The 27,941-nt window shown below is 35.3% G+C and overlaps 4 protein-coding genes across 6 annotated transcripts; 1 reads left to right on the top strand and 3 right to left on the bottom strand.

Annotated features, from left to right (window-relative positions):
• Positions 1 to 716: 716 nt before the first annotated feature.
• On the bottom strand, positions 717 to 2,510 carry LOC142639925 (uncharacterized). The gene is made up of 2 exons (XM_075814050.1): positions 2,315 to 2,510; positions 717 to 1,546 (listed from the first exon to the last, which is right to left on the bottom strand). Exons 1-2 carry the CDS (start codon positions 2,508 to 2,510, stop codon positions 717 to 719), a joined length of 1,026 nt encoding a protein of 341 aa, XP_075670165.1.
• A 123-nt stretch (positions 2,511 to 2,633) lies between these two features.
• Positions 2,634 to 3,809, bottom strand: LOC142639924 (uncharacterized). Its single transcript, XM_075814049.1, has one exon. It carries the CDS (start codon positions 3,807 to 3,809, stop codon positions 2,634 to 2,636), a length of 1,176 nt encoding a protein of 391 aa, XP_075670164.1.
• Positions 3,810 to 6,232: 2,423 nt separating this feature from the next.
• Positions 6,233 to 6,541, top strand: LOC142639923 (protein S40-7-like). Its single transcript, XM_075814048.1, has one exon. It carries the CDS (start codon positions 6,233 to 6,235, stop codon positions 6,539 to 6,541), a length of 309 nt encoding a protein of 102 aa, XP_075670163.1.
• Positions 6,542 to 19,674: 13,133 nt separating this feature from the next.
• Positions 19,675 to 25,268, bottom strand: LOC142641586 (pentatricopeptide repeat-containing protein At3g58590). 3 transcript variants are annotated; one of them, XR_012845426.1, is made up of 3 exons: positions 25,006 to 25,268; positions 20,106 to 22,934; positions 19,675 to 19,980 (listed from the first exon to the last, which is right to left on the bottom strand). XR_012845426.1 is itself a non-coding variant. In XM_075816034.1 (2 exons), the coding sequence occupies exon 2, from the start codon at positions 22,874 to 22,876 to the stop codon at positions 20,651 to 20,653; it is 2,226 nt and encodes a 741-aa protein (XP_075672149.1). In that variant the 5' UTR covers positions 22,877 to 22,934; positions 25,006 to 25,268; the 3' UTR covers positions 19,675 to 20,650. The 3 variants fall into 3 exon arrangements, 1 of the variants encoding a protein (XP_075672149.1); XR_012845427.1 differs by having other exon boundaries at positions 19,675 to 20,409; positions 20,529 to 22,934; XM_075816034.1 differs by having other exon boundaries at positions 19,675 to 22,934.
• Positions 25,269 to 27,941: the final 2,673 nt, after the last annotated feature.

Here is a 27,941-nt window from a genome sequence, read left to right as displayed (position 1 = left end):
GTATGTGGGACTCTAAAGCGAGTTATAACGTTTTTCCAAATGAACCTCTTTGCATTTACATCCCTGATATTGGCTAACGGTTCGGCTTCCACCCACTTTGTAAAATAATCTGTGCCGACTAGGAGCCATCTCTTATTACCAACTGCCCGAGGAAAAGGTCCAACGATGTCCAAACCCCACTTAGCAAAGGGCCACGGACTGGACAACGGATTTAAGACACCCCCTGGTTGATGAATGTTTGGCGCAAACCTTTGGCACTGATCACACTTTTTAGCATACTCCTGGGAGGCCCTTTGCATGTTTGGCCACCAATACCCTTGAGTCATAGCTCTATGGGCTAATGATCTTCCTCCAGTATGACTCCCACATATTCCTTCATGTAACTCTTCTAACAAGGGCTCTACAGCTTCTAGATGTACACAGAGCAGATATGGCCCCGAGTAAGATCGTCTGTACAGCTTTTGTTCTTCCGACAGCCAGTACCGAGGAGCACTTCTCCGCACCTTCTCAGCTACCATCTTATCTTCAGGTAATTCTCCGTGCTGTAGGAAGGTAACAATTGGATCCATTTAGCTTGGGCCCACACGAATGCTATGAACCCGCACCGCCGAGATGCCTGTAAGGCTAGAAGTTAACAAATCCTCTACCATTACCATCCAAGGCAACTTTGAGCCCAGTGACTTGGCTAACATGGCCAATAAGTCGGCATGAGCGTTCTATCCTTTTGGAATTTGTCGTACTTGAAACCTTTTAAACAAACTTAGCACCCCTTTGACTCGTTCAAGATACTTCTTCATTCTTTCATCTCTTGCTTCAAATTCTCCATTAACTTGTCCAACAACAAGCCGGGAATCACAATACAATTCCACTATTTCTCCACCCAGATGCCTAACCATTTGGGCGCCCGCCAAGAGAGCTTCATACTCGGCCTCATTGTTAGTGGCTAGAAACCCAAGCCTCAATGATTTTTCCAGAACTATCTTCTCGGGAGTAATTAACACAACTCCAATCCCGGCTCCCTTTCGATTTGATGCCCTATCTGAATAGACTTCCCAAAGAGGGAGGTTCCCCAGCCCAACATTCATTACCGTTATCATTGTATCTTCTTGATTAGTTTCACTTTCTGTGAATTTGGCCACAAAATCAGCAAGAATCTGTCCTTTAACGGCTGTCCGGGGCATATATTTAACATCATAGGCCCCTAGCTTGGTTCCCCATTTGGCTACGCAACCAGGGTAATCAGATTTCCTCGTGATAGCTTGTAGAGGTAACTGGGTAAGCACCACTACTGTATGAGCTTGAAAATAATGAGGCAACTTCCTTGTAGCATGTACTACGGCTAGAAGAGCTTTTTCCAAGGGTAGATATCGCTGCTCGGCCTCTTGTAAAGATTTGCTAATATAATATATGGGTTTTTGAACCCCGTCATCATTTCGTACTAGGACAAGACTTACAGCATGGTTCGTGACAGCTAGATAGGCATACAACACCTCTTCTTTTTGCGACCTTGATAATATCGGAGGGTTCATCAAGTATTGTTTCAAATCTTCAAAAGCCAAGTTACATTCATTTGTCCACTAAAAATCTTTCCATTTGTGCAACAGACGATAAAAAGGTCGACACCTATCCGCAAACCGAGATATGAACCTATTTAAGGCTGCAAACATGCCAGCTAGCTTTTGCACCTCCTTAGGATTCCGAGGAGGGTGCAACCCTAATATGGCTTTAATTTGGTCAGGATTAACTTCAATTCCCCGATGAGTTATCATATATCCGAGGAACTTTCCCGAGCCTACCCCAAAAGAACACTTAGATGCATTCAAACGCAATTTTTACTTCCTTAGTACTGAGAATGTTTCGTGTAAATCCTTCAAATGGTCTCCCGTCTTTTTACTTTTAATCACCATATCATCGATAGATGCCTCCATATTACGCCCCAATTGTGAATCAAACATTCTTGTCACCATTCGTTGATAAGTGGAACTTGCGTTCTTAATACCAAAGGGCATTACTCGATAATGGTAATTGCCGTTAGGAGCCCGGAAAGCAGTCTTCTCCTGATCATTTAATGATACGGGGATTTGATGATAACCTTGAAAAGCATCCAAGAAACTCATCTGGGGATGCCCAACAGTTGCATCCACCAATTGATCAATTCTGGGTATGGGGAAGGGGTCCTTTGGACATGCCTTGTTCAGATCCGTGAAGTCAACACAAACTCTCCATTTGTCGTTCTTCTTTTTTACTACAACAATGTTGGCCAGCCACTCGGGATAAAAACTCTCCTTAATTGCCCCTGCTTGCTTTAGCTTACTAACTTCCTCATTAACTGCCTCCGCGTGCTCTTGGGATGCGCGCCGAGGAGGCTGCTTCCGTGGCGTTGCCTTGGGGTTAACATTCAAATGGTGGCAAATGAACTCCGGATCAATTCCCGGAACATCATAGGTTGTCCACGCAAAAACATCAAGATTATCCTGTAAGAATTGAACCAACTCCTCCTTCTCCAGCATTGGTAACTTTGATCCCACTTGTAAATATCTCTCCTTATCTTCTCCTATAAATATTTTTTCCAACTCCTCCGCAGAACCTCCATCCTTATCACTTCCCACTTCCCGAGCAGATTTCTTTAATTGCTATGATGGTTCTAGGGTCTCCCCTGTTGATGAACTTTGACTTGTTCTGATATTTGCAGACATTAAACACTGCCTAGCTACCAACTGGCTGCCATGTAATACTCCCACAGTTCCACGGATAGGATATTTCACCATTACATGTAAAGTAGACGAAACTGCCCCCATTGCATAAAGCCAAGGCCTGGCCAAAATAGCCGTGTACGGTGAATATGCCATGACGACTATAAAGTTAACTTGAACTTCGGTACCCTCCACCTGTACAGGTAACCTAATCATTCTCCGTGGAATTACTTGTTTTTCGTCAAAGCCTACCAACAGGGAGTCATATTTCTCCAAATCCTCTTCTCTCAATTTTAAACCATTAAATAGATCAGGATACATAATTTCTGCATCACTTCCATCATCCACCAGGACCCACCTCACGTCGTATCCCCCGATGCGGATAGTTACTACCAATGCATCATCGTGGGGTTGATACGTGCCCTCCATATCTTTATCAAAAAACCCCAATACCGGCGTTGCCGATGACCTCATTCTTTTAACCAGCTGATTATTTTCCTCCATGGCTCCGTTACCAAAATCGTTTTGCACAGATATGATCCGTGAAGGATCCCCGACCTTTTTTCCCCGCTGCGTCAAAATGACGTTAATGGTGCCTAGAGCTGGATGGGGAGTATTGCCCCAATACCTCCGAGTACCTTGTTGTCCCCCTTGCCCGTCCGGTTTGGCCAGGAAGTGATTAATCTTCCCAGCTTTAGCTAATTGATTCAGATGATCACGCAATATCCGACAATCTTCTGTAGTATGTCCCTTGTCTTGATGATAATGGCAATAAAGATTTTGATTCCTCGCGGATGCATCTCCACTCATTTTGTTGGGTGGTCTAAAATAAGGTTCATGCCGAATCTTCTCCAATACTTGATGTATAGGTTTGTTGAATAACGAATTAACCAGAGGAGTTTCAACGGGCGTTGGGTGATTTGAAAAGTCTCGCTTAGGCCGACTACCTTGAAACCCCATTCCCCGAAGATCTTTCTTCTCAGGATATACCCTTACCTTTCCCTTGCTTTGCATCTGATCTTCTTCCACCCGTTTATATTTATCTATCCGATCCATAAGCTGGCGCATATCTACATCGGTTTTCATTGTCAAGGATTTTCTTAGTCCATGCTCCATGGGAAGCCCCACCTTAAAGGTTCTCACAGCCACATCTTCCACATCTCCATCAATTTCATTTTACATTTCCCAATATCGATCGGAGTAGGTTTTGAGTGTTTCTCCTTCCCTCATGGCCATAGATAATAGAGCATCCAAAGGTTTTGGGATCCTACTACATGTTATAAAACGTGCCCCAAATGCCCTAGTCAACTCTTCAAAGGACGCTAAGGAACCTTCCACTAAAGCATCAAACCACCGCATGGCTACTGGCCCCAAACTGGAGGGAAATACTCTGCACATCAGCGCCTCATTATTCGAGTAGACGACCATTTTTTGATTGAAGTGACTAACGTGTTCCACAGGGTCAGTCCTTCCATTATAAATAGTAAATATAGGTTGGGAAAACCTGTGGGGGAGCTTTGCCCTATTTATCCTGGCCACAAAGGGGGATTTTGAAATTTGCCTCAGAGGTTTACCCATTGCATCGTTTCCATCATCATAGTATGCTCCACCTTCACCGTGCATCTCCTTCCGCTTCTTTGTCCTACCACCCGAAGAAGCGCTAACACGGGCCTTATTGTTAAGAGACTCATGCACTAGAAGCCCCTTTCCTCCAAATTTTGCTTCAGAATTGTCGCTGGAAGAACAAGAAGGGCTCTTCCTTCCCCGTTTCTTACTATCTAAACACATGCGTAAATAATTTATCTCTGACTGCATTTATTGCAACACATCGTCCCGAGACATTTGCTCTTCAGTTGGTGATCGTTGCGCAGCCCCCTGACCGCTACGATGTGATTCCACCACCACCCCTGAAGTATGTCCCTTCCCTACTCCCTGTTGGAGACTTACGGTTAGGTCCCTTCTTCGTGAACTTACTGATTCTTCCCTTTCTGGACTCGCCTCTGTCATATGCCTTTAAACAGAACGTCTCACTTTCTGTTCCCATAGACGGCGCCAATTGTAAGGACCAAAAATCAAATATCAAACATTTTAACTACAACAACAGTTTGTGACTCAAGATCCAAATACAATGAATTTATAGAGAGGGTAGCAACAACAAAAGTCTCCCTTCTCTGTGTCTTTCCTTTCTTATTTATACCATTTGCCCTTATCATCCCAGCCCTACACCTCACCATCTACTCTACCCCTTTCTATTGACACCTGTCTGTTCCTTTGTAGTCGGTAGTGGAGAGAAGCTTTAGCTCTATGTTTTGTACTATTCAGGTCATTTCTACATTAATGCAGCGGACAAAGCTGGTACTCCCTATTCAATGCGACTAGAACGGTTGGTACAGAACATTTAATGCAATGCTCATAATTATCCAGCTACACCCAGATATTTGCAATATGTCTCCTACATCATCAATCTCTTTTTCTTCCTTTACCCACCCATTCCGCTTCATCCTTGGGCCTCTTTCTTTATCCTTCTCGGCTCATTAAACCTTTCAATATGTCTTCGGGTCTTCGGCTCTTTGGAACCTCGGGTCTTCGGGTCTTCGGCACCTCACAAGTACTATTACATAACTGAGTTTTAAGAGAAGAAATCTAAGTAACAGAACTTAAGTACTGTACCTTAGTTTTGTCATATATATATATATATATATATATATATATATATATATATATATATTATTTCCATTTTGGAGGTATATGATTCATTTTAAGGTATATGATTCATTTTAAGGTAAGTATATATGAATATATGTGGGGACTCACGGGAATATGGATAACGGTAAATTTTATTGGATGCGAAGAAAAATAAGAGTTAAGTTCAGAAGGCTAATTACAATTAATTTGTTTTAGCAAAAAATGTTTTCTTTAAGGAAAACGTTGAAAAAAGATTCTGAAAATATAATATGTTGTTCTGTGAGTGTAATTGTGACATGTAAATGATTTTAAAAACATTTAGCGTTGTTTGTACAGAAAATTACTACTTTATATTTCATGTATGGCTTGTTTGGAAGTTAAAAAAAGGAGGGAGAGTAGAGTAAAGGGAGGGGGAGTAATTCAATTACCTTGTTTGGAAGTTTTTTAAGGAAGGAGGGAGAGGGATTTGGAGGGGTTTGGAGGGGTTTCTACTCCCTCTAATCCCTTATTTTTAATTCCCCCAAATTGGAGAGATTTGGAGGGAGAGGAGAGTAGATAAATTATTGACCAAATAAATTTTCTAATTTACCCTTTCTAAATTAATAAAATTACAAACTAATTATATAAATAGTCTCTGTTTGTTTCTTGAGAAAATTTAAGTTAAATGAAATTTTTTTTTTGAATCTCACTATTTCACTGACTGAGAAGCTAAACAACCATGTCATTTTTGCTAAAAACCATTGAAATACCACGGAAATGGATCCAGAGCACAGGAGAGAAATTGGAAACGTTTCACACTTTTACCACAAGGCTTCCGTGTCGTCTTTTTCCTCTTCGTCCTCCTCTTCCTCGCGATGATTCCGATGATTCCTAAGCCGCCGATTGACCGAATGCCGCTGCCTTCTTCGGTCAAGTACCAGTCGGCGCCGATGAACGTGCCGGTCATGTCTCAACCGATGCGGAGTCCACACGAATTCGACGACGTTAACGACGACGACGACGGTGTGGACGGCGAGATGTTGCCGCCGCACAAGATTGTGGCGAGAGCTCAGTCGCCGATGCTGGCCTGTTCGGTGCTCGAAGGCGCTGGGAGGACCCTCAAAGGGAGGGATCTCCGGCGGGTTCGCAATGGGGTGTGGCGCCGAACAGGTTTTCTCGACTAAGAGCGGTGGGACCGGGGATCTGGCGGTGGCCGCTGCGGAGCTTGATGGAGAGGAAGATCCGGTGGTGTTAGATGGAACAAGCATACAAAGTTTTCTTTTTTCTTTTTCTTGGCATCCAAACAGTCAAACAGTGAAAGAATAGATATAAATAAATATAAAAAAAAGATTTTGCTTTATTAATTGGATAAAAAAAATCAAATAGGGGTAAATTTGTCTATTTTAAATCATTTCCTCTCCTTTCCATTTTAATTTTTTAACACCCAAATAAGAAAAATGATTAATTACTTCCTTCTCCCTTACTAATTTTAAAAACTCCCAAACAAGGTAGGAGGTAACCATTGCTCTCTACTCTCCTCTCCACTACTCTCCTCTCCTCTACTCCCCTCTACTCTCCTCTCTCTCTAAACTTCCAAACAGGCCAGTAGGTTGCAAAATTCGTGTGGCAACGATGGTAGTGAGGTGGGAGTGGTGACAGCAATGGTAATGAGTGATGACAATGGTCGTGTCATGTAATTAATGGTAATTATGGTTGTGTTATTAATTGTACAAAGAAATACCTTTCATAAAAATAAAAATAAAAATTGTACAAAGAAATAGAGAGGGTGAGAACTGAGAATCAAGGTTTTCAGATCGACCGTTCATTAAACCATAAAAGGGAGAGGTTCAAGGTTTTTGAGGTCGAACCGTGATGATGTTATAATTAATTAAAGCCTAAATATAGATATTAAATTTATAAAACTAGCAAAATTGACTAATATATCTATATATGTGAGGGAAATTTAATGATTTTCAAGCATATATTTAATAATTAAATAAGAAAGTTAATAAAATAAAATAATAACCTTGAAAACATTAAAATTTATGATTAATTTTTAAGTAAAGTTGAATATCTTTGAAGGATTTTAATTATAATTTTGTTTTATTCCTTGTAAGAGATAGATAATTTAATTAAGTAGAATAAAATTGTGTTAAGTTGTTTTCTTTTGAAAAAAAAAAAAAGTTGCTAAGGGGTTGGACTGTGTAGTCCAACCCCAGTTTTAGGGGTTCACAGAATTGTCACATATGCACCCGATTCTCTATGCTTAAAAAATCGAATTTTAATTCAGTTTTCAGTTTTCATAGTCCAACCTCCCGGCCCGGTCCGGGTCTAAAAACCTTGCTGAGAATAAGGGTTAATGTTTTTTTTTTTTTTTTTTTGTGTGTACATGTGTGTTATTCTTGTCGAAATCAGGAAATATTTTTTATTAAACAAGATTTCGCAGCAAAATACATAAAATTTACATTAAAAAATGTTTTGCCTATCTAAGTCTATTAAAAAATTTTAAATTTTCTTGTTCTTTATTCCTGTCGTCCTATCTTCCCCAGGAGGAAAAGAAATAAAATATGAACCACAACGTGCTAACCAAATGCAGCAGGTACTTTACTAGCTAGTACTAGACTATGAGAATGGCTTTATATATATATAAGTCTATTCTCTGAGCCTATTGATTCACACAGCATGCGCCAAACATGCATGCACGCGTATTTTTCTTGGCCTGCAAAATTTAGGCAATGATATATAACTCAAGCACTGGTGCAAAAACATAGATTTTCATTTCAGATTCAGAATACTACAGTTACAACATAGATAGTCTGACACTTCAACTCTGAAGTAGGGGGAGAGGGAGATGGTGATCAAACCACAGCCATAAACACCATAAATATATTATTACCATAAGTCTATCACTTGAACGAAACGTTTTACTTTTTCTTCATCTCGACAAAAACTGCATTTGGGTGGTGGTGGGAAAGGAAGGCTTCTTCGTTTATTTATTTTTATAAAACTTTATTTTTTGAAGAAGATAGCTAGGCACACAACTTAATAGAAAAAAAGATAGGGATTATTTGGTATTATTGTTTAAACCATAGTTTTTAGTGTTTAAACGATAATAACACTCAAACAGGTATGTTTACGATACGAAAAACTGAACAACAATACTTAAACGTTGGCCCATAGCATCTCAATCCAAAACAACAACTACCAGAGCGACTCTGGGGGAAGACTGTGGTGTTGAGAATCTGGGCCTCCAGGTGCCACTCTATCGGGATCCTTATTCATTCTGGAAACCTTTTGGTAATACATCAGTTTGGATCTATCGTAGCCTGATATGCGTTGAAAATCATGGTCATCAATCCCCTTCTGAGTGAGCATACGTGCCTGTGAGCTCACAATTAGTACCATGAAAGTAATTGCAAACAGGACCGGCAGTTGCTTTGCCCATGGATTAGCCATCCTGATCGGCTTCTTCGGGAGTTAACAAGTGAAGTGATGTAAAAGAGGAAGATATACTGAAAGATTAGACACCTGAAGGGATGAGTGAAGAAGCAAGGCAAGTGTGCCTATTTATAGGCGATGAGAGCTTCTTTTTCTATTTTTTTGCGAAAAGGGCGAAGAGAGAGTGGATATACATAATATGGGTTCACGAATAATCATTATCATTTGCTCACTTTTGCTTTGAAAAGGTATCATGATTGAAGGGAGCACAAAAAAAACCAACTTCCTTTCGTGGCATTTATTTTTATTTTTTTATTTTATGATTTGATAATTAGGAAAGAAATGATTTGAATCTTATACATTTTATTAAAAACAATATGAGACTGTTGAACGGTAAGAGAACTTGCACCCGTCAATGCATAATAGTTTAAGGAGTAAATTTTGTACATTCAATTCCAAAAATCATCCACATTAGCTCATATAAAAATTTTGCAAATTTATCAGTTAAAATTTACCAGTTAGCTCAACTGGTAAAGTCTTTGATAATTGTATAAGAGATCTGGAGTATAATCCCTGCTTACATAAAAAACTAATTAGTGTCTTGGTCTGATGATAAAGAACTATCATAAAAAACAAATGCCATAGGTTGAAACTCCCTATAAAAAAAAGTTACAGTAACCATTTATATTCATGTGCATATTAATATTTTATTCATTTCTTTTACTTCTTATTGCTTTTTTTTTTTTTCTCTCTCCCCATCTATTGAAATGGTAAAAAAAAAAATGAAGAATGAATATTATATTGAAATAGAATGTAAAATAAATAATTTGATGTGATTGTTTTTAAAAAATTATTGTATAAAATGATAAAAATATGTTCTTATGCTAAAAATATAGATAAATTTTTTTGAATGAGCTAATGCAAATAACCTATGCCTCTGGCCTTTTATGGCATATTGCAAAAAATCGGACAATGTCATGCCTTTTGAAATACTTTAGCCCCTCCATCAGGACCAAATCCCTACAATATTTTAATATGCAATTTGTGCAATGTTATATATTAATTGGTTCAATTGCAATTTAAAATATCTAATTAATTTGGTGGGTTTTGATTAACTCATATTGTAAAATCTTTTGTATTCAATGAAAGACCAATGACTGAATCCTTCCTATGTAGATAAGATATCCACTAGTATTTAGCATGATGATAAACATCAATTATTACAAAGCAGATATTATAGGTTTCAAATTCTATTGTGTGTGTGTATATGTTTATATTAAGTCCGATAAATAGCTTTACCTCAACGCATTTATTAACAGAATTCTCTCTAATAACTCTCATCCCTTCACTTTCTTCGCTCTGCACTTAGAAGAGACCCACCTTAAGCTTATCTAACCACCTCAAAGAAGGGTATTTGGAGAGCTATGAACATGACCTAGTTGTCGGCCATGAATAAGGCGAAAAAGTGCACTTGAAAATAGGCTTAGTATTCGTTTGAAACAGCTTATTTAATTAAAATTGAAAATTTTTTGTTGAAAGTGTAGAAAAAAATGTTAAAATATAAGTTGAATAGTATAGTAAGACCCATGAATAGTATTAAAAAGTGCAGTGGAACCCGGGAATAGTAAGAAAAATAAGCTGAAAGTGGAAATAAACTGAAAAATTCAACTCATCACAAATGCACATTTAAACACCTCACATCAGTGAGTTGCTCAAAACTCAAATTCTACCAAAGTTGCTTTTGATGGGTAGAACTTGATGATTTAGGTCAACTAGACACGATTCTTGAGTTGAGTCTAGAAGATAATGAATCTGCCTTTTAAATTACTTTTCATTTTAGGACTTGTTGAGATTTCCACCATTGATCCCCCTTACTTATAAATTTGGAAGTCCATAAATTGTTTGCGAAAATACACTAAAATAAAATTAAAAATTACACAATTTTAAAAATAAGAATAAAATCATTTAGATGTATCAAAATTTTTATATAAAAGAAATTATAATGAAACCAATAAGGTCAAGCACTAAAATCTCCTTTTTTTTTTTCAAGGGGAATCAAGCCCTTTACAGTTGGCAAAATTCATAAGCCGATATAGTAGAATTTCTGTTTTACCTAGCCTCCAATATACAACAGTTTGAGTGAATCATTGTACAATAAATATTAGAAGTTAGAATGCAGGATGCCAGCTCTCCATTACAAATTTAAACTCCTCCACCTTTATAATACAATTTCATTTAATTTGTCAATTAATATTAATATTAAGATGCACCAACACTTTATATTTTCAATGCAATGGATTTTTAGGCTGCTGCTAATGAATAGAAAGCTTAAAAGTTCTTTTTGTATCTGATTATATATAGCATAAATTGAGGCCGTAAAAAAATTTAAAAGAAAAAGTCTTGGTAACAATGTATTGAGAGAGAGAGAGAGAGAGAGATTTGGGTGGAATTAAATTTTACATTCTTAGAGTTGTTTGGGTCTTTTTGTGTGGTTGCGACTCATGTCATTTTTTGATATCTTAGAGCATTCACATCAGTTGGTGCAATTTTTCCTTCTATTTTACACAAAAAAAACTTACTTTTTTATTTGACACACTAAATATTACAAAACACCCACATCAATTTGTCTATTCTACACATTATTTTATTTAAATAATATTTTTCAAACATTTTTTTATTATTTCACAAGTACCCATAGCCCCACCATCTTTAACACACACGCCAATTATATCTGATCTCTATCTCTTTCTTTTTCTTTTTCTCTTTCTTCTTTTTTTTCTTTTCCTTCTCCTTCTTTCTTCTTTTTCTGCTAATGCTGAAACAAGAAGTTAAAGAAAGAAAACTCTTGGTGGGTAAGTTTTTTTTTTTTTTTGAGAAGATGGTGGGTAAGCTTAAAAAGAACATAAAGTTAATGTTTTGGCCTGGGTTCATTGAAGAGGATGTGATGAAGTACTCAGAAGCTTTGAGTTGCTGCTGAGGAACACTGAAGCCTCCATTAGTGACACTTGTTCTTCTGCTATTTTTGCATTTTCTTCTTGTTCTTTTGCAATTTCGGTTTGATTATTTATATGGGTTTCATGATTTTTTTTTTAGGAGAGGGTTTAATGAATTTGGGATCTTGATTTAGATCAAGTATGAAGAATTTTATGATTTGTTGTTGGATTTAAGAGAAGATAAAAGGATTAAGAGAGCAGAGGAATAGAGACATCGGATGAGAGAGGAGAGATAATCAGATGAGAGATGATAGAGGCAAGAGAAAAAATATAAAATAATAAATATAAGAGCTACAGTAATTGTGCATATATGCACGATTACTGTAGCAATTGTACATAAATGCACATTTTTACACCCACTGATGTGAGTGTTTTTTTTTTTCTCAAAATATGTAAATTGAGTAACTCTTTCTATTTTGCAAGATTTTACACATACTAATACTAATACTCTTAGCATGCTAGATTTGACTAGCTTTAGGATATATAGCTGAGTCATGTACTCGTGCCAAAAGTTACCATTGGACTTATAGTTGTGTTTTTTCTTAAGCAAAAATATAATATAATGAGTGACCATGAGAAAATGATTTTTCTAAGTTGAAATAATTTAGGCTATGAAACATATAAATAGAAGTGAAGTAATAAGTTAGTCTATTGTTAGTAGGGCCAAACAAATATTTTTAGTCAGATTAAATGAATATATTTGTTAATGCCCAAGTAAGCATATTCATTAGAAAATCCATGACAATACATGCATTCAGAAATTTCATATAATGATATTTAGCAATGAATGTGGAGAGTAAAATATAGAGAGAAACCCATTTTATTTACAAGCGTCGGAGAAGATATGAAACAATCCATTTCTCTTTCTCTTTGCCAAAACAAATGCAAAACCTCATGGGTTCAAACTAGCAAGTGCGAATGGCAACTTCTATATGCATGTGAATCTTTATTCCCTTCCACGTTAATGATGTACAACAGGAAAAATACAATCAACATAATAAATAGAGAAATGTTATATTTACAATATTTTCATAACAAATCTTGAGTGACAGATTGTTATTCATTTACTTGTTGAGAAATATTTAGTAAGGCAAGGAAAATGGTAGGATATTGGTGAGAGAGGAAAATCAATGAATGCCTGCCGCCAAGTGATGGAGAATCATTTTCAAACCTATTGAAATTAGATAAAATGAGTTTTTTTAGATTTCTCTAAGTGAGTCTTGTGTTTTTTTTTAGCTCAATAACTGGGTGTGTGTGTGTGTGTGTGTGTGTGTGTGTGGCTATTCTTGCAGAATGCTCAACATAGAGAATTCTATCATGTCCTAAACATATTGTTCTGTTTTTTGTCCTTTTCCCCCAAACTTTTATATGCCCCAATAATCAAAGGCGATAACTTGTGAGAATGGGTTAACTTGAGAGTGCATTTCCAAGTGTTCGGAAGTGGGATGCAACTGATAGTGAGGGGTTTTTTTGCAAGTGGTGGCATTGAAATTTACAAGTGGCAGAGGTTTAGAGAGATTCAGCAGATCTGATCTTGAACTAAACAAAGTAGTTTGGTTGGTTTGGTCTTGTTTCACTTGTTTGTTTGAGGGAAAGGACAGTCTCTGGACTTACTAAATTTGAGAGATCTCGAAAATAAACAATAATTCAAAACATGTTGGCATTTCTTTGAGGGAAATGAGTGATGATGATCATAAACATGATTTATTCAGAAGATACAAGGGAGTTTTCTATATGTTTTTAAGCCACTGTATAGTGTGTTATTCACGAGTTCTATAGGTTCCCCCAACCCATTTGCAAGATTTTCAAATAACTTGATATTTTTTTTTTTATTCAACAAATTCATGAGATTCTCCGCGTAACCCAGTTTGTGCTACCTCTTATCGGCTCTCATGACCTTACAAGCATTCCAAATATCAAAGCTTATTTGGAAGCTAATCATGAAACCTAAGAAAAGTAGTCAAAATACTCTTTCTATTTATTTTATTTTTTTTATGCGCTCCAAATCCACAGTTTCCGTATCTTTCCAAAAAGAAAAATTATACTTGAGCTTGGTTTATTGTCCAGGATTCAAGGTATGTTTAGATATCACTTATGTTTTAAAAATTGAAAATTGAAAATTGAAAACTGAAAATACAGTATCAATAATTTTTAAATGTATGAATAGTACTATGGGACCGTGGGACCCAATTTTAAAGTTATTTTTCTGAAAAAAAGTACTTGTGAATCCTGTGAACAGTACACGAGACCCACCAAAAAATGCTAGATATTGGATGCGCTATCCAAACTCTATCTTAACTTTTTTTTTATTTTTTATTAAAAGTATAATGTTAAAGAAGTGTGTTCTCCGCAAGACTTATCAAATAGAGAACATCAAAGGCCACTGAGAGTTGTGTTAATAAGTGAGCTGTCAAGCTATAATTTGGTAAACTGTATATAACATTGCCGACTATATGCATGGGGTTACGGATTTGGTTTATATCTAATACTTTTTTTAATTGAAATTTTCTTTTGTTTTAATGAAAAATTGCTATATCATCCACTAACTAAACTTTCGTTTGGGAAGCACGTTTGTGTTTTCTAGCGAAGCGTTTTTCTTTTTTAGTGGGTCTTGTGCATTGTTCATAGAACTCACAAACTATTTTTTTCAATAAAAACAACTTTAAAACTGGGTCTAACGGCATTATTCACACATTTAAAAATTATTTTGCTATAGTGTTTTTGGTTTTCAGTTTTCAGCAATAAGCAGTATCCAAACACACTCTAAATAAAATATAAAAATTAAAACTCACTCATACTTATTATTATATATTTAAAACAAAAAGATATATCTAATTTAAAAAGCATTAAAAGTATGTCAAATCCGAAAATTACATGAACTTGTGATCTCGGTACGCCTATCACAATGGGAGAGCCTCCCCTCCACACGTACGCATTTCAATTTGAACTGTCTAGTCATCTTTGTGGACAGTGATGGTAGTTGACATTAGAAATTAATAAAGAAATTCCCCCCATGAAATTTTGTCTCCATAGAACATATTGGCGCATGCCACTAAAATTTCAAATAAGATCTTAACCATTTTAACTTTTTATTCACGAATCGACACGGACAGATATTTGACCCTATCCAACAAAAATTATAGAATTAGTCACCCGAGAATCGAGATGGATGGATAAGAAATAAACAAAAAGAATCCAACCTTTAAAATTTATATATTCTTCTGGCGCATGATGATAAGCCAACTTAAATTAATAAACTTTTTTTTTTGAAAGGTTAAATTAATAAACTTTTTCAAAAGAAATGATAAAGCCATAATGATTTGTCTGGTATAAGTTTTTAAGGGATTGAAAGCATACGGCCCTTTTTCAAATCAAGCTCATCTGGATTACATGAGTGGCATTTTAAGTACGCATGCGCAGCCACCAACATTCGGCGATCACTCTTGAGGATTAGGGGAGGGGGTTCAACCTACTGTATTAGTCATTTTTTGGAAGAAAAAGAAGACAATGTACATATTCTAAGTTCTAACCATACCCGGTCGAAAAGAAAAAAAAAAAATGTACACGCTTAGATTCACTCTAAATGAGACCTTGGAAGTCTAATACAAATATTCTAGACCAAAGCAAAGATGTTGGAGTTGTAATCTAGTTTTATGGTCAAAGAATTGGCTATTCACCCTTTATGCGAAGTTCTAACCAAAACATCAATGGCTAGTTTGGATTTGAGGGAGAGAAGTACATAAGAGCAGAATAGAGTTAGTCGGAACTCTATCCAAACTGACTATAAGTTCAAAGCTATAGTACAAGGGTATAAAGGTGTTAGATACTTACCCTCATCTCATTTGAAAATTGACATTTGCTAGTCACCTAGCCACTTTCAAGATTAAAAGCCTAATAAAACTAATGAGAAACTTCTAATCTAAACACAAATTTGAAAGAAACAACAACCAAAAAAATAAACAAAAAAAATCATATAGCTGTAAAAGTTGTAAAAAGAACACAAATAAGTGGGTTAGTAATACGAATGTATAAATTGATTAAAACAAAATATAGAACAACATATGTCCTTCACATTGTGGCGTATGTTGTTCTTTTAGGTCCAGATGCTATTTTGTGTAGTTAAGAGAGACGACATCCCATGAATGCTTTGAGTGTGAGCTTGTTGCCCTTCGATTGGATGACTTCTCCAATGGGCTCTATCTAGGTGCTTTTTTTTGTTGGTTGATAATTCGATAGTTGGTAGTGGGGGATTTGAATCTGGATGTTTTCATTGAAAATAATAGAAGATGCCACTTTAGCTACAAAGTTCTTAGCAGCTCTAGGTTATTTGATTATAATGATGTTTTGATTGTTTAATCGTATTTGATGAAACCTTATTAGACAATGTTCTCCATTTAAAAAATAACCCTCATTCTAGAAAAAGATCTTTTTCTTTTTTGAGATTATAATCCTCATTCTTATAACCATGCTTTTATGTTATATATGAATTAAACGGTACAGATGCATTCACCCTGCCCCTCACTCTTATAATCATGCTTTTTATGTTAATTTAATGGTAAAGATGCATTTGCTACAAATAATGAGACGAAAGTAAGACGTTTGTTACTTTGTACAAAACCAACATAATTTCAAAGATTCCCTTCTGCTTCTCAATCTTTCTCTGGAAATTTGTGTGCGCTACATACCACATATATATACTTTCACATGTTTAGTGACGTTAAGAATATGAAATAATTGTTGTTTCAAAAAAAAAAAGAATATGAAATAATTGTTATATTCCTTTTAGTTAGATAGTTAGCTAGTTGGTTGAGATTATGATTAGGATGAGTTAATTAGGGTTTGATCACATGCATGTAGCTCATTTAACAGATGGTTTAATTCATAGAGTACATGTTGATTTAATTTGCAAATTATCTTGAGCCATATGGGCCAATGACATTAGAACTAGTCTCGTATAAACACATGATTGTAATTCAATATTAGAGATCAATGGAAGAATAAACCAATTTCTTAGTGCATTAGTGCATCTCTCTCTCTCTCTATGGAGGGTGACTAACTTGAATTAAGTCAATTTCCCTACAATTCTTATCAAACCCCCTATAATTCATACTCATCCCCATTAGGAACCTCTAGATTCCTAACATTTGGTATCAGAGTTGTCGATCTTGAGACGAGCGAATGTGATCGAGGAGAACTTTGGAAAGAAATACGGAAAATGGTGAACAAAGTTTTACAGGATGTCAAGGATGTTGTTTTAGAGAAAGTCAAGGCCCTAATTGAATCTAAAAATTCCATGAAAGAAGAGCTCTCCAGATTGCAAGAGGATTTTTAGAATATGACAGAAGATGAGTTACAATCTCTTGATTCAATGGAACTCGAAGAACAAATTAAGTTTCAAGAATCTATTGCTATTGTTGCAAGCCGAGACGTTGATTTTTGTGTCAAAGTGGTTGATGATTCCATGTACACATTGCCCTTGAAGTTCCATCCAAAGATCCAACAAAAGTCTATGATTCAAGAATTGGCAATCCAAGTGTCGGTGATCCAAGAATCCAAAATGCAAGCACCAACAATTTTAATGGTTCTAAAATCAAATGAGGTCTTGAGGATACAAGAACATTCTAAGGTTTAAAGAATCAATGAGACCTTAAAGATTAAAAAATCATTGAAGGCTCAAGAATTTGAGCAAAGTTTGAAGATCTACGAAGAAGAAACCTTCATGTGCATGGGACCGCTTGTCAAAGAGAAATGTATGAATATGGTGAGCAAAATGTAACTAAGGTATTGGTCAATTGGAAGATCTTCTTTAATAAAGGTGTCATTTCACAACAACACCTTATGGGGAAGGTGTTTTCAAGGGGAGGGAAATGTTAGGAATATGAAATAATTGTTGTAATCATTTTAATTAGGTAATTAGCTAGTTGGTTGAGATTGGGATTAAGATGAGTTAATTAGGATTTGAGCACATGTAGCTCATTTAACACACGGTTTAATTCATAGAGCACATGTTAAATTAACTAGCCCATTATCGTGAGCCTTGTGAGCCAATGACATTAGAGTTAGTTTCCTATAAATACATGATTGCAATTCAATATTAGAGATCAATGAAAAAATAAACCAATTTTTTAGTGCATTAGTGTATGTCTCTCTCTCTCTCTTCCATAAAAAGAAGGTGACTATCTCGAATTAAGTCAATTTCTTTATAATTCATGTCCATCTCCGTTAGAAACCTCTAGGTTCCTAACTAGTGATGTAGATGATGGTTACGCAAATATATTAACTTCACGAGCGGGGATGCCTGGATTCTGTGTACTTTCTCTACTTAGGGTTAGAAATTGAATTGAATGTTGTAGTAGCAAGAGGGATTCTTCTTTAAAATATTAATAGTGTATAAAATACTAGTCCTGGGTTCCACAGGTCAACTGATTCTTGACTGCATTATGACGTTGGGGCCCTTCCAGTGTGCGATGGGATGAGCATTGATCTTAAAAGTGGTTAAAGCATAATTATATCTTTTAAAAAAAACATTAAAAAGATATACCTAAACAAATAAACTAAAAGACTCAAAGAAAAGTTACATCCAAACCGAATTGATATGTGGTGCAATAGGTAAATGCACTATGCAATTATTATTATTATTATTATTATTTTATATGAACTATGCAATTATTATATGTATGTCACATGTAAAAGTTGACACAGTAGGTAAAAAGTTAAAATGTTCCAAAAAAAAAATCCAATCAATTTTTACATAGGCATGATGTGATAACCACATGATGTAATTACGGTTGTCCATAAGTCAATTTGGGCTCCACCCAAACTTGACCTGATTCTAGCGAGGGGTAGAGCAGAGGACCCTCCACTAGTTGGTAACACCAACAAATCAAATCAAGTCTATTCTTCCATGGATTAAGTCATTTTCAAACGGCAAAGATCCAATGAGATCTCGCTGGACCTAGTGACATATCTCAACAAAAATTGGCCTAAATCATGCCAAATCTAGTGGAAATCATCAAAATTTGTGAGATTTTGCTGGATTTGGAACATCTGCCAGAGTTTCCTTAGGTTTTTTCTAGTGTCAATTTTTTTTTAGGTTTTAGGAAGAGAAACTAAAACTCATGTGAGAAAGAGGCATATAATACACCACAACGATCTTACATATAAGATTTACATTCATGTGAAAAAGACGTATATAATACACTACATAGATCCCACATCTAGAGCTCGTATATAGTGTACCCAGCATATATGTCAGGTCTCTCACACACTAGCAGGTCCTATAGCATGTGGGGCTCCTTGTGTCTACTATGAGACCCCCCCTGTGTGTGAGAGACCCGGCATATATGCCGGGTACAAGATATAATTTTTGCCACATCTAACATATGAGATTTACATTCACGTGATAAGCAATTATATAATAGACAAAATGTACTAAATAATTTCTTGCACGTTGAACGTGATCAATATCCTTTTATCACTTATTCTGATTTTATTACTATTATAATGAGTCCGACCAATATATCCAGATAATCTTATAATTTATACCCTAACCAATGCAGGCTTACAATGAAATGAAGAACCCTTTCGGAAAGCTTTTACCGACGCAACAACGGCATGACCTATTTAATGACATATATTTGCACAAACTTCTATAATGCCGTGGCTGCGTAATAGTTTAAGTACAGATCATAGATGGACCATTGGACTAACTACCAATAACGATATAAAGGCATACACATACCTCCTTGTATGTTAGAGACCTTATATCAAAATAATGAGATTTGCACATAATCTTTGAATATGGTTGTGCTTAAAATTTATCCACGCCACACAAGATTAACTTTTAAAAGTGCATCGACTCCTGCACTTGTAGACCGACCAACATATGATTGGAACTCTTGAGAAGAACAATGTCACTACCAAGATTCCAAGCTTCAAAACAAATGTAGTTAATGGAATGAGCAACCAAATCAGACAAGACAGAAATACAAGTAATAAATCCTCAAGTGTAGAAGTTCCAAAAAAAAAAAAGCACAAATAATAAGCTCTCACGGATCTTCTTAGGAGAAAAATCATACTCAAGGCAAAATTTCAATCTATTGATTAGTTGCTCTCTCCAACAAATGAGACCGCAAATGCATTGTTGACTGACTTCCTCACATCACAAACCGCATGGACCGATAATTTAGGGCCTGTTTAGTAGAGGAATTTGAGTAATGTTGTTTGTAGTTTTTTGAAATACGCATGGGTAAAAAAGTGTGTAGAAATGTGTGTAAAGTAGTTTAAAAACTAAAAATGCGGGTTTAAACTACTTTACCAATCAGACCCTTAGATGTCTGAATGCTTATCAAGGAAGATTCTGATAGTGTTTTGCCTCTTCTTTCATAGTCTCAAAGTCTCTTTTGTAATAATAATATTTCACAAGCAAAACTATCTTTCTCAAAACTTCTTTTAAAAAAATTATTGAAATGCATCTAAGCAATTCTCATGCTTGATTAAAGACAAACGTGTGATTACTTCTCTGGAACAATCAAGGATACTCAAGCCTTTGAGAGAATTGTTGAATGATGAAACTCAAATGAAGAATGGCTCCAATTATCCCCAGCAAGCACACATCTAACCTGCAGGGAGGAATAAAATGTGACAGCTGATGTGATGTTGGACTGCCTCATCAAAATACCCATGACATCAATTAGAACCCTGGTGTGACTTGCAATCTGAGGGAGGGCTGGCCTCTTACCTTTTTGTGTTTTACTGGCGAATTAAGGACCTTAGTCCAGACAGCAGAGGTGGAAACTGAAGGGACCTGCACAATATATGCAGTGGCATTGCTTAATCTACAAGGAAATGTATCTATTGGGTTCATCCAAATTTTTTATGTCCCACGGGTTGATCCTTTGCAGTTCCTTGTCTCATACAACCTGCAAGGAAACTACGCCATATAATGGCATCTGGTGGAAAAGGCATGCTGGCAATCATTTTCTCTGCTTCCCTACTATGTCCATCCTTAGCGAGCAAGTCCACCACACAATGGTAATGATCCATTTCAGGTTCAACCCCATAACTTCTTCTCATTCGCTCAAACAACTCCATCCCTTCTCTCACTAACCCACCATGTCTGCATGCAGTAAGAACTGCAATGAAAGCCATCCTATCAGGCTTAAACCCCCACAACTCCATTTCTCTGAACCTTCCTAATGCCTCATGAGCATAACCGTGAAGTCCAAGAGCAGATATCATAGCTGTCCATGTGATGAGATTTCTACTAGTCATTTTATCAAAGATTTTCACTGAACTTTCAAGAGACCCACATTTCCCATACATATCAATTAAAACATTGCAAACAAATGTGTCGCAGCGATTGAAATCTGTCTTTATCATAACACCATGAACAGAACTTCCTAAAGCAAGGTTGCAAAGTTTAGCACATGCACTCAAAAGGCTAACAAATGTGTAATTATCTGGGTGGATGTGAACCATGTGCATGTGTTTGAAAAGCTCAAAAACCTCTTTGTGATAATTGTTACGAGCACAAGCTGCAAGCACAATGTTCCAAGATACAATGTCCGGTTCTTCAAGGAGAGAAAGCAACTTAAGTGTTTCATTGTATTGGCCAGACCTGTTATAAATTCCTGCAATGATATTAGAGGGGACAACAGGGAGTGGATTGTTAGAAGCAGTGACAAAGATCAGGGCATCAACTATGAGACCGCTTTTGGCATAGGACGTAACAAGACAGCCTGATACATACTCATTATTCAGGTAGCCCATTCTTATAGTTAAGCCATGAAGCTGCTGTAACTCCAAAGCCAATGATGACCTAAGAACACCAGAAAATGAGAACTCGTTAGGTTGGTAACCCAATCGCAACATTTCTCGCAGTAAAAATATAGAAGTGGAGGAGCATTTATTTGAGTAACCCAAAATCAGCACATTCCAAGAGACCACATTCTTCTCATAAATCTCATCAAAACAACAATGGGCATCTTCCAATTTATCACATTTAGCATAAAAGTCAACCAATGCACTACCTACACAAACATCAGATTCAAAAGCGTTCTTTATTGTTTTAGCATGGATGAATTCTCCAAATACTAAAATCCCCAAATTTGTACAAGAGTTAATAACACTTACAAATGTGGCTTGGCTAGGCGAAACTCCACTTACACACATTTCCAGAAAGAGCTCCATTGCTTTTCCAGGTCTCCCATCTTTTGCCACTGCAGCAATGATTGTATTCCATGATACAACATCATGAATGGGCACCATCTCAAAGATTTTCTCTGCCAAGCATATGTGAGTGCATTTCGCATACATATTGATAAGAGAGTTCACAACAGAAACTTCACAATCAAATCCATTTTTAATCACTAGACCATGTATTTGTTCCCCATATTCCAAATCTTGTTTGCAAGAAAATACAGACAAAACACCCACAAAAGAACTTGCAGACAAAGCAGTCTCCACCTTCATGAGTTCACAGAACAAAGACATGCAATCCTCAACAAATCCATGACGTCCAAACAAAGACAACATTGAATTCCATGTAACCAAGCTTTTCCAACACATATCTTTAAATGCAAGAACTGCTTCTTCCAAACAACCATGCCTCCCTAATAAACCCAATAAAGTTGTCCCTACAAAAGCATCGGCAACAAATAGTCCATTCTTTATCACCAATGCCTGCAACTGAACACTGCGACAAAGATCCAATGCCTCACATGAGAATAACCCACCCAATGTGAACTGGGTTGGCCTGAATCCACAATCTCTCATCTCAGAAAACATATTCCAAGCTTCCTCTACATCCCCAGATCTACTATAAGCACTAATTATAGTATTATACGAGACTACATTTCGTTGAGGCATTTTTTCAAACAGCTTACGTGCAACTGATAGTTCCCCGGCTGACACATACTGAGAGATGATACTGTTGTAGGGAAAAATGGGTTGGTTTGGTATAGACCCCATTGTGATGGTAAGCCCATGGAGAGGTTTTGTTCTTCGGACAGATGGAATGGTTGTGCATGCTTGAAGTAGTTGAAGGAGACGGTGGTGGTGTTTGAGGAAATGTCCATGGAAGTACATGCAGTAGTTGCAAATATCATATGTAGATTGGGCTTTTCTTTATTCTTGGTGCCAAATCCTACACAAGACACACGGGTTCAAAACTAATATTGTTATAAAACATGGAAAACTAATCAATCTTAATTTAGAAAATAAAATAAAAGGGAAATAACTTCCTAACAATTGAAAGAGATTCAAAGAAGCCTAAATGCAAAATAATGAAGTGACCTATATATATATATATATATATATATATATATATATCATTTAATATTGACAGAGAGAAAACGAGAGACAGGTGAAGTAAATAGTGTTTAAGATAGAGCGCAAATCATTGTCATAGTCTGTCCTAATTGAATTTATTACAAGATAATCAATTTAAACATCAACCAATAAATTTTAAAAATTGCAAAAAGAGATACCCTGTGGTCTAAAGCCTTACAGGCAAGACACAAAAATAAACCCTTACAGCTGGGAAAAAAAAAGAAGACATAAATAAGAGGTAATTAAGACACAAAAGCCAAGTAAAGTTGACCCCACTAAAGATACTAATAAAATGCAGTATCTACAGGAAATCTTACAAGTGAAACCAATTGACTTTTGCATCATTATCTAAACACTCAAATTTGGATGCATACTCCTTGTTAGAGCATTCAAATCCAGTTTTGTATACTTTGGCTAAATTGGCTTTTAAAAAAATTACTTTTTTCTACTTCAACTAACTACTTTTACAATATACCTTCAAGTTACATCCCACTCTCTGACCTTCTACCACTCCCTATAAATATTTTTTATTTATTTATTCTTTATTATTTGTTTCCAAATGGTCATATTATCCAAAATTCATCTTTTTCTAATAGATATATTTTTTAAATCCGTTTTTTTCCTAATGATCATATTTTCGATATTTTGTTATTTCTTAATGGTCATATTTTCATATATTTGTCTTTTCCTGGCAGTCATATTAACAGAATTTTGTTTCTTCCCAGCAGTCATATTTTCAAAAATCTGTCTGTTTTCCAAATGGGCATATTATTTCTATAAAAATAAGACCATTCTCTCTCCAATTTTCATTCACCTCAACCAAAGTTTCTTTTCCAATCATTCTTTGTTTTTGCCTCTATGGCTCGCTCTTTTTCCACAAAATGCTTCTTAATGACTCAAAAGATGATGAGATAATTATAGAACTTCTCATAGAAAAAGACAGATCGACATTACAACGTCATGCTGCTCAACATGATGTGAATTAGTAAATACAGTATATAAACATTGCACATAGGGGAGAATATTGCCTCTTTCCTACATTCCGGTTTCAATGAAGAAAAAAGTTCTTATAATTCATTGAAATTTTGTATTTATTACATTTAACAGAGAATAGAGTACTAACCCTCACTGCAAAACTCAAAAGAACAGAGTGCTAACTAATACACTGTTAAAATCCCAGAGCAAAGGTTGAAACAACCCACCCGGGCCACTTAACACCTACAGCAGAAAACTAAATTCACATTACAGAGACTCTGTCTTATTATATATACAAGTCAACATTTAATTTTCTCCAATAAAGCCAATTTTAAGAACATCCACAAAAGCCACATTTAATATTAGTGGGTCCAACATTAAACGATATATTTCTTCTAATAAACCTAAGAATTCTTTAATTAAGGAATTTCAGGCATAATAAGGACCCTCAGACGACCCCTAACCAAAATCCATTGGATGTTGTAAATTCGCATGCTAAAAATGTAATTTTTAGGACTAAATGTGACATGTGAAAGTAATGCAAGCCTTAAACATGCACAAAAGCTACAAAATTGGAAGAGCCTAGTCATTCGGGCATTTAATCAAACAGATAATAGACACCATGTGACATCAATGAATCTTTAAAAAGTGCAACTGAAAGTGGTACCAAAACACACCCAATGACATTTGAGGCCACATTCACATTCACATTCACATACAACACATGCAAAACAATTTTTGATGGAACAAAGAAATCAAGAGCACTCAATGAAGTCCTCTAACCCTCTGATACCAGATTAACAAACAAAAGCTAAGTCATAAAAGCATATGAAAACTGACAAATCACTTCTAAGAGAACTAAATGGAACTTAGAAAATTCAGAAGAAGGTGATGATTTAAAAATGAAAAACCTGACGAGCATGTCCAGTGACCCAATCGTTATCGTTATCGTTATCGTTATCGATGAAGAGGAAGAAGAATCTGCTGCGGCACTATTCTTGTCATCTTTTTGACATCTCGATGATCCAGGCAGTGCATACGAAGCCGCAGACGACGGTGTCAACGCAGAACTACCAGCCGTCCCTGGTTCGAAACTGAGAGTAGGAGAGAACTAAAGACGGCGTGAGAAAGAGGAATACAAATCCTCTGTATGAGAGTTGTGTGTTTTTTTTTTTTTTTTCCCCTAAGAAATAATTTTTTTTTTTTGTAAGAAATATAAGTTCACCACAATTTTATATCTTTTTTTTTTTTGGTAAAACATAAAATACCCCTTAAATGACTAGTTTTTTATTTATTTTTTATTATAAGTGACAAGTTGTTATTGATAGTTTATATAATAAAAAATAATGATTTTAGTAGTCGGTTTCAATTAGAATTAATAACAATTTACCGTCGAGTAAAGAAACAAAGCACCTGAAGAATAGAGATTGTGACTTGTCATTTTAAAAAGTTCAGTAGTATTTGTGTTAAACCAAAATTCAATTGTGATTTTGTGCATTTTACTCTTTTTATTTTATATTATTATATTATTTGGGCCCCTTAACAAGTGCATTATAAAAAGAAATTAATGAGTTTAGACTCCCAACAAAAATCATAATTAATTAGTTTTAAGGCCAAGTTGATTATTAGATCTATTAAGAGAGCCTTAAGTAAATAAAATAAAAAATCTATGTTATGCACAACAAAACATAAATATAGCACAAGATCTAATGATCTAAGAAACCAATGAAACAAAATAATTTTATAGAAAAAACCTAAGAGGACCAATCCCAAGAAGAGAAAATCCACTATCAAATAGAAGTTCACAGTCTGAATAACCCCATTCTTCATAAACTTAACTGTAGTTACCCAACTGAGCTTTAAGATCCACAGACGTTTCTAATATTGATTTGTTCCAAACGTGAACCTCTATTCCATGACTCTAAGACCACCTTTGAAAGTTTAGATCTCCAACACCTTTGATAACTAATATGAAGTAGCAACTTTTGCAATATTGGATCTTGATTTTATTCAAGGAATATCACTGGCCAGTACAAGATATGAGAAAGCTTTTGGTACAGAAACCCACCTAAATCCAGAATAATAGGCGCATGTTGCATCTCTCTCGCTGTCTCTCTCTCTCTCTCTCTCATCCAAGTGGGCCTCTTTTATATAGTGTAGAAAAAGTGGTACAAATCCCTAGTAAATTGGACGATGGGCTTGGGCTTGACATATGCAAACTAGTTTGATCTGCGAGTTCAATTGGTCAAAATTGTAATTTAAATCAGTCCAACATGAATTGAAATTTCCAAATTTACACTCTAAACTACAGAACTTTGTAGCAGTCTTGTCTCCGAAAATGAACTTTTAAAGAGACTTACAACATATGTTTTGTTTATTAATTGACAACATATATAAATAAAACCTAACAAAAATAATAAGTAAAAATAAAAATTTTATGTTTTTAAAATAAAAATATATTTCTTGATAATTTATTAGCTTGCACTTACAATTTTCTCAAAAAAGAAGAAGGAGAAAGCTTGCACTTACAAATTAATTGAATTGTATATGTTTTCTTCATATGTGTGCACAATTAGAAAGTTTACAAACACAATAAAATCTCACTACATTTTCACAATAAGCTTTTTTTGATAGATAAAAAAAAGCTTATTGTGAAAAAAGCTTTTTTATCTATAAAAAAAAAAAAAAAAAGCTTATTGTGAATTATAGATGGTTTGAGTGTAATTTGTAATCATATTTTATTTTGATTTATGGTGGATTGACAGCTTAATTTGTTATTAAAATGTTATGAGATTTTGGTAAAGCTATTGAAGAACTCATGCATAAATCATCAAAAAAAAAAAAAAGAAGAACCCACGCATATTTTGACTTTATTTATTTAAAGAAAATAAGTATAAAATATCATTTAATGGGTATTAAATGCGCCTTCAACTTGTTTCCTTATGATAATTTTTAAAGAAAACCTTAATTTTTTTTTTCTGAGTTCGAATATTAAAATTAAAAAGTAGCCAATACAAAAGAGGATACCATAGCATGTAGCATTTTGCAAAAATCTAAACAATGATAAGGAACTGGATATAACATAATAACAATGATTTTGTGTATAATTGTCTCTATTTTTGCTTTAAATGGACTTTGAAGAAATGAAGAACCAGATGCGAATGTTATTACATGTCGACTAAGGAGATATGATACACATATATATCTAGTTTCGAATGGCATTTTCAAATGAGCATTGACTGTTTCACATTGCGTGAAACATTTCACATCAATAGTGAAAAAGATTATTTTCCCTTTTTAAATTGGAAGCTTACCCAATCAATGTCATGATATTCTATAGATAATCCTACGATGAAAGTGGTTATTCTGCTTTCAGAGTGAAACATGACTGCTCACACTATTCTAAAATTTTACAAAAGAGTATTGCTTTTCTCTCATCCACCTTCTATAGCTTATTAAAGTTTTCTTATACGCAAATAAACTTACCTAATTTTTTACGTAGATGTCTTTGTCTCTTATCGTGCCCTTTAAAGTTTCCAGTTATCACCTTATGGAACAATTCCAAAATTTAAGTAAATGCATTGCAATTATGTATTAAGGTAAGCAAATGCATTGTAATTATACTTCGGAAAGTAAATGAGTTGCATTTATTATTCAGCAAAAAAAAAGTCACACATCGTTTGCAACTGCCATTACAAAGTCAAAGTCGCAATGCATTTGAATTAACAACTCTGCCAATGCCAGAAAGTTAAGACCTATTTGGTATTGTTGTTTAAATATTAAAAGAATTTTTATTGTTTAAACAACACTACAGGTATTTTCATAACACTTAAAGAGTGTTATTAAA

Source organism: Castanea sativa, chromosome 6 (assembly GCF_040712315.1).
Source record: "Castanea sativa cultivar Marrone di Chiusa Pesio chromosome 6, ASM4071231v1".
Taxonomy (NCBI): domain Eukaryota; kingdom Viridiplantae; phylum Streptophyta; class Magnoliopsida; order Fagales; family Fagaceae; genus Castanea; species Castanea sativa.
The sequence above is the reverse complement of the archived record's forward strand: the minus strand, read 5'-3'. Positions and strand labels throughout refer to the sequence as shown.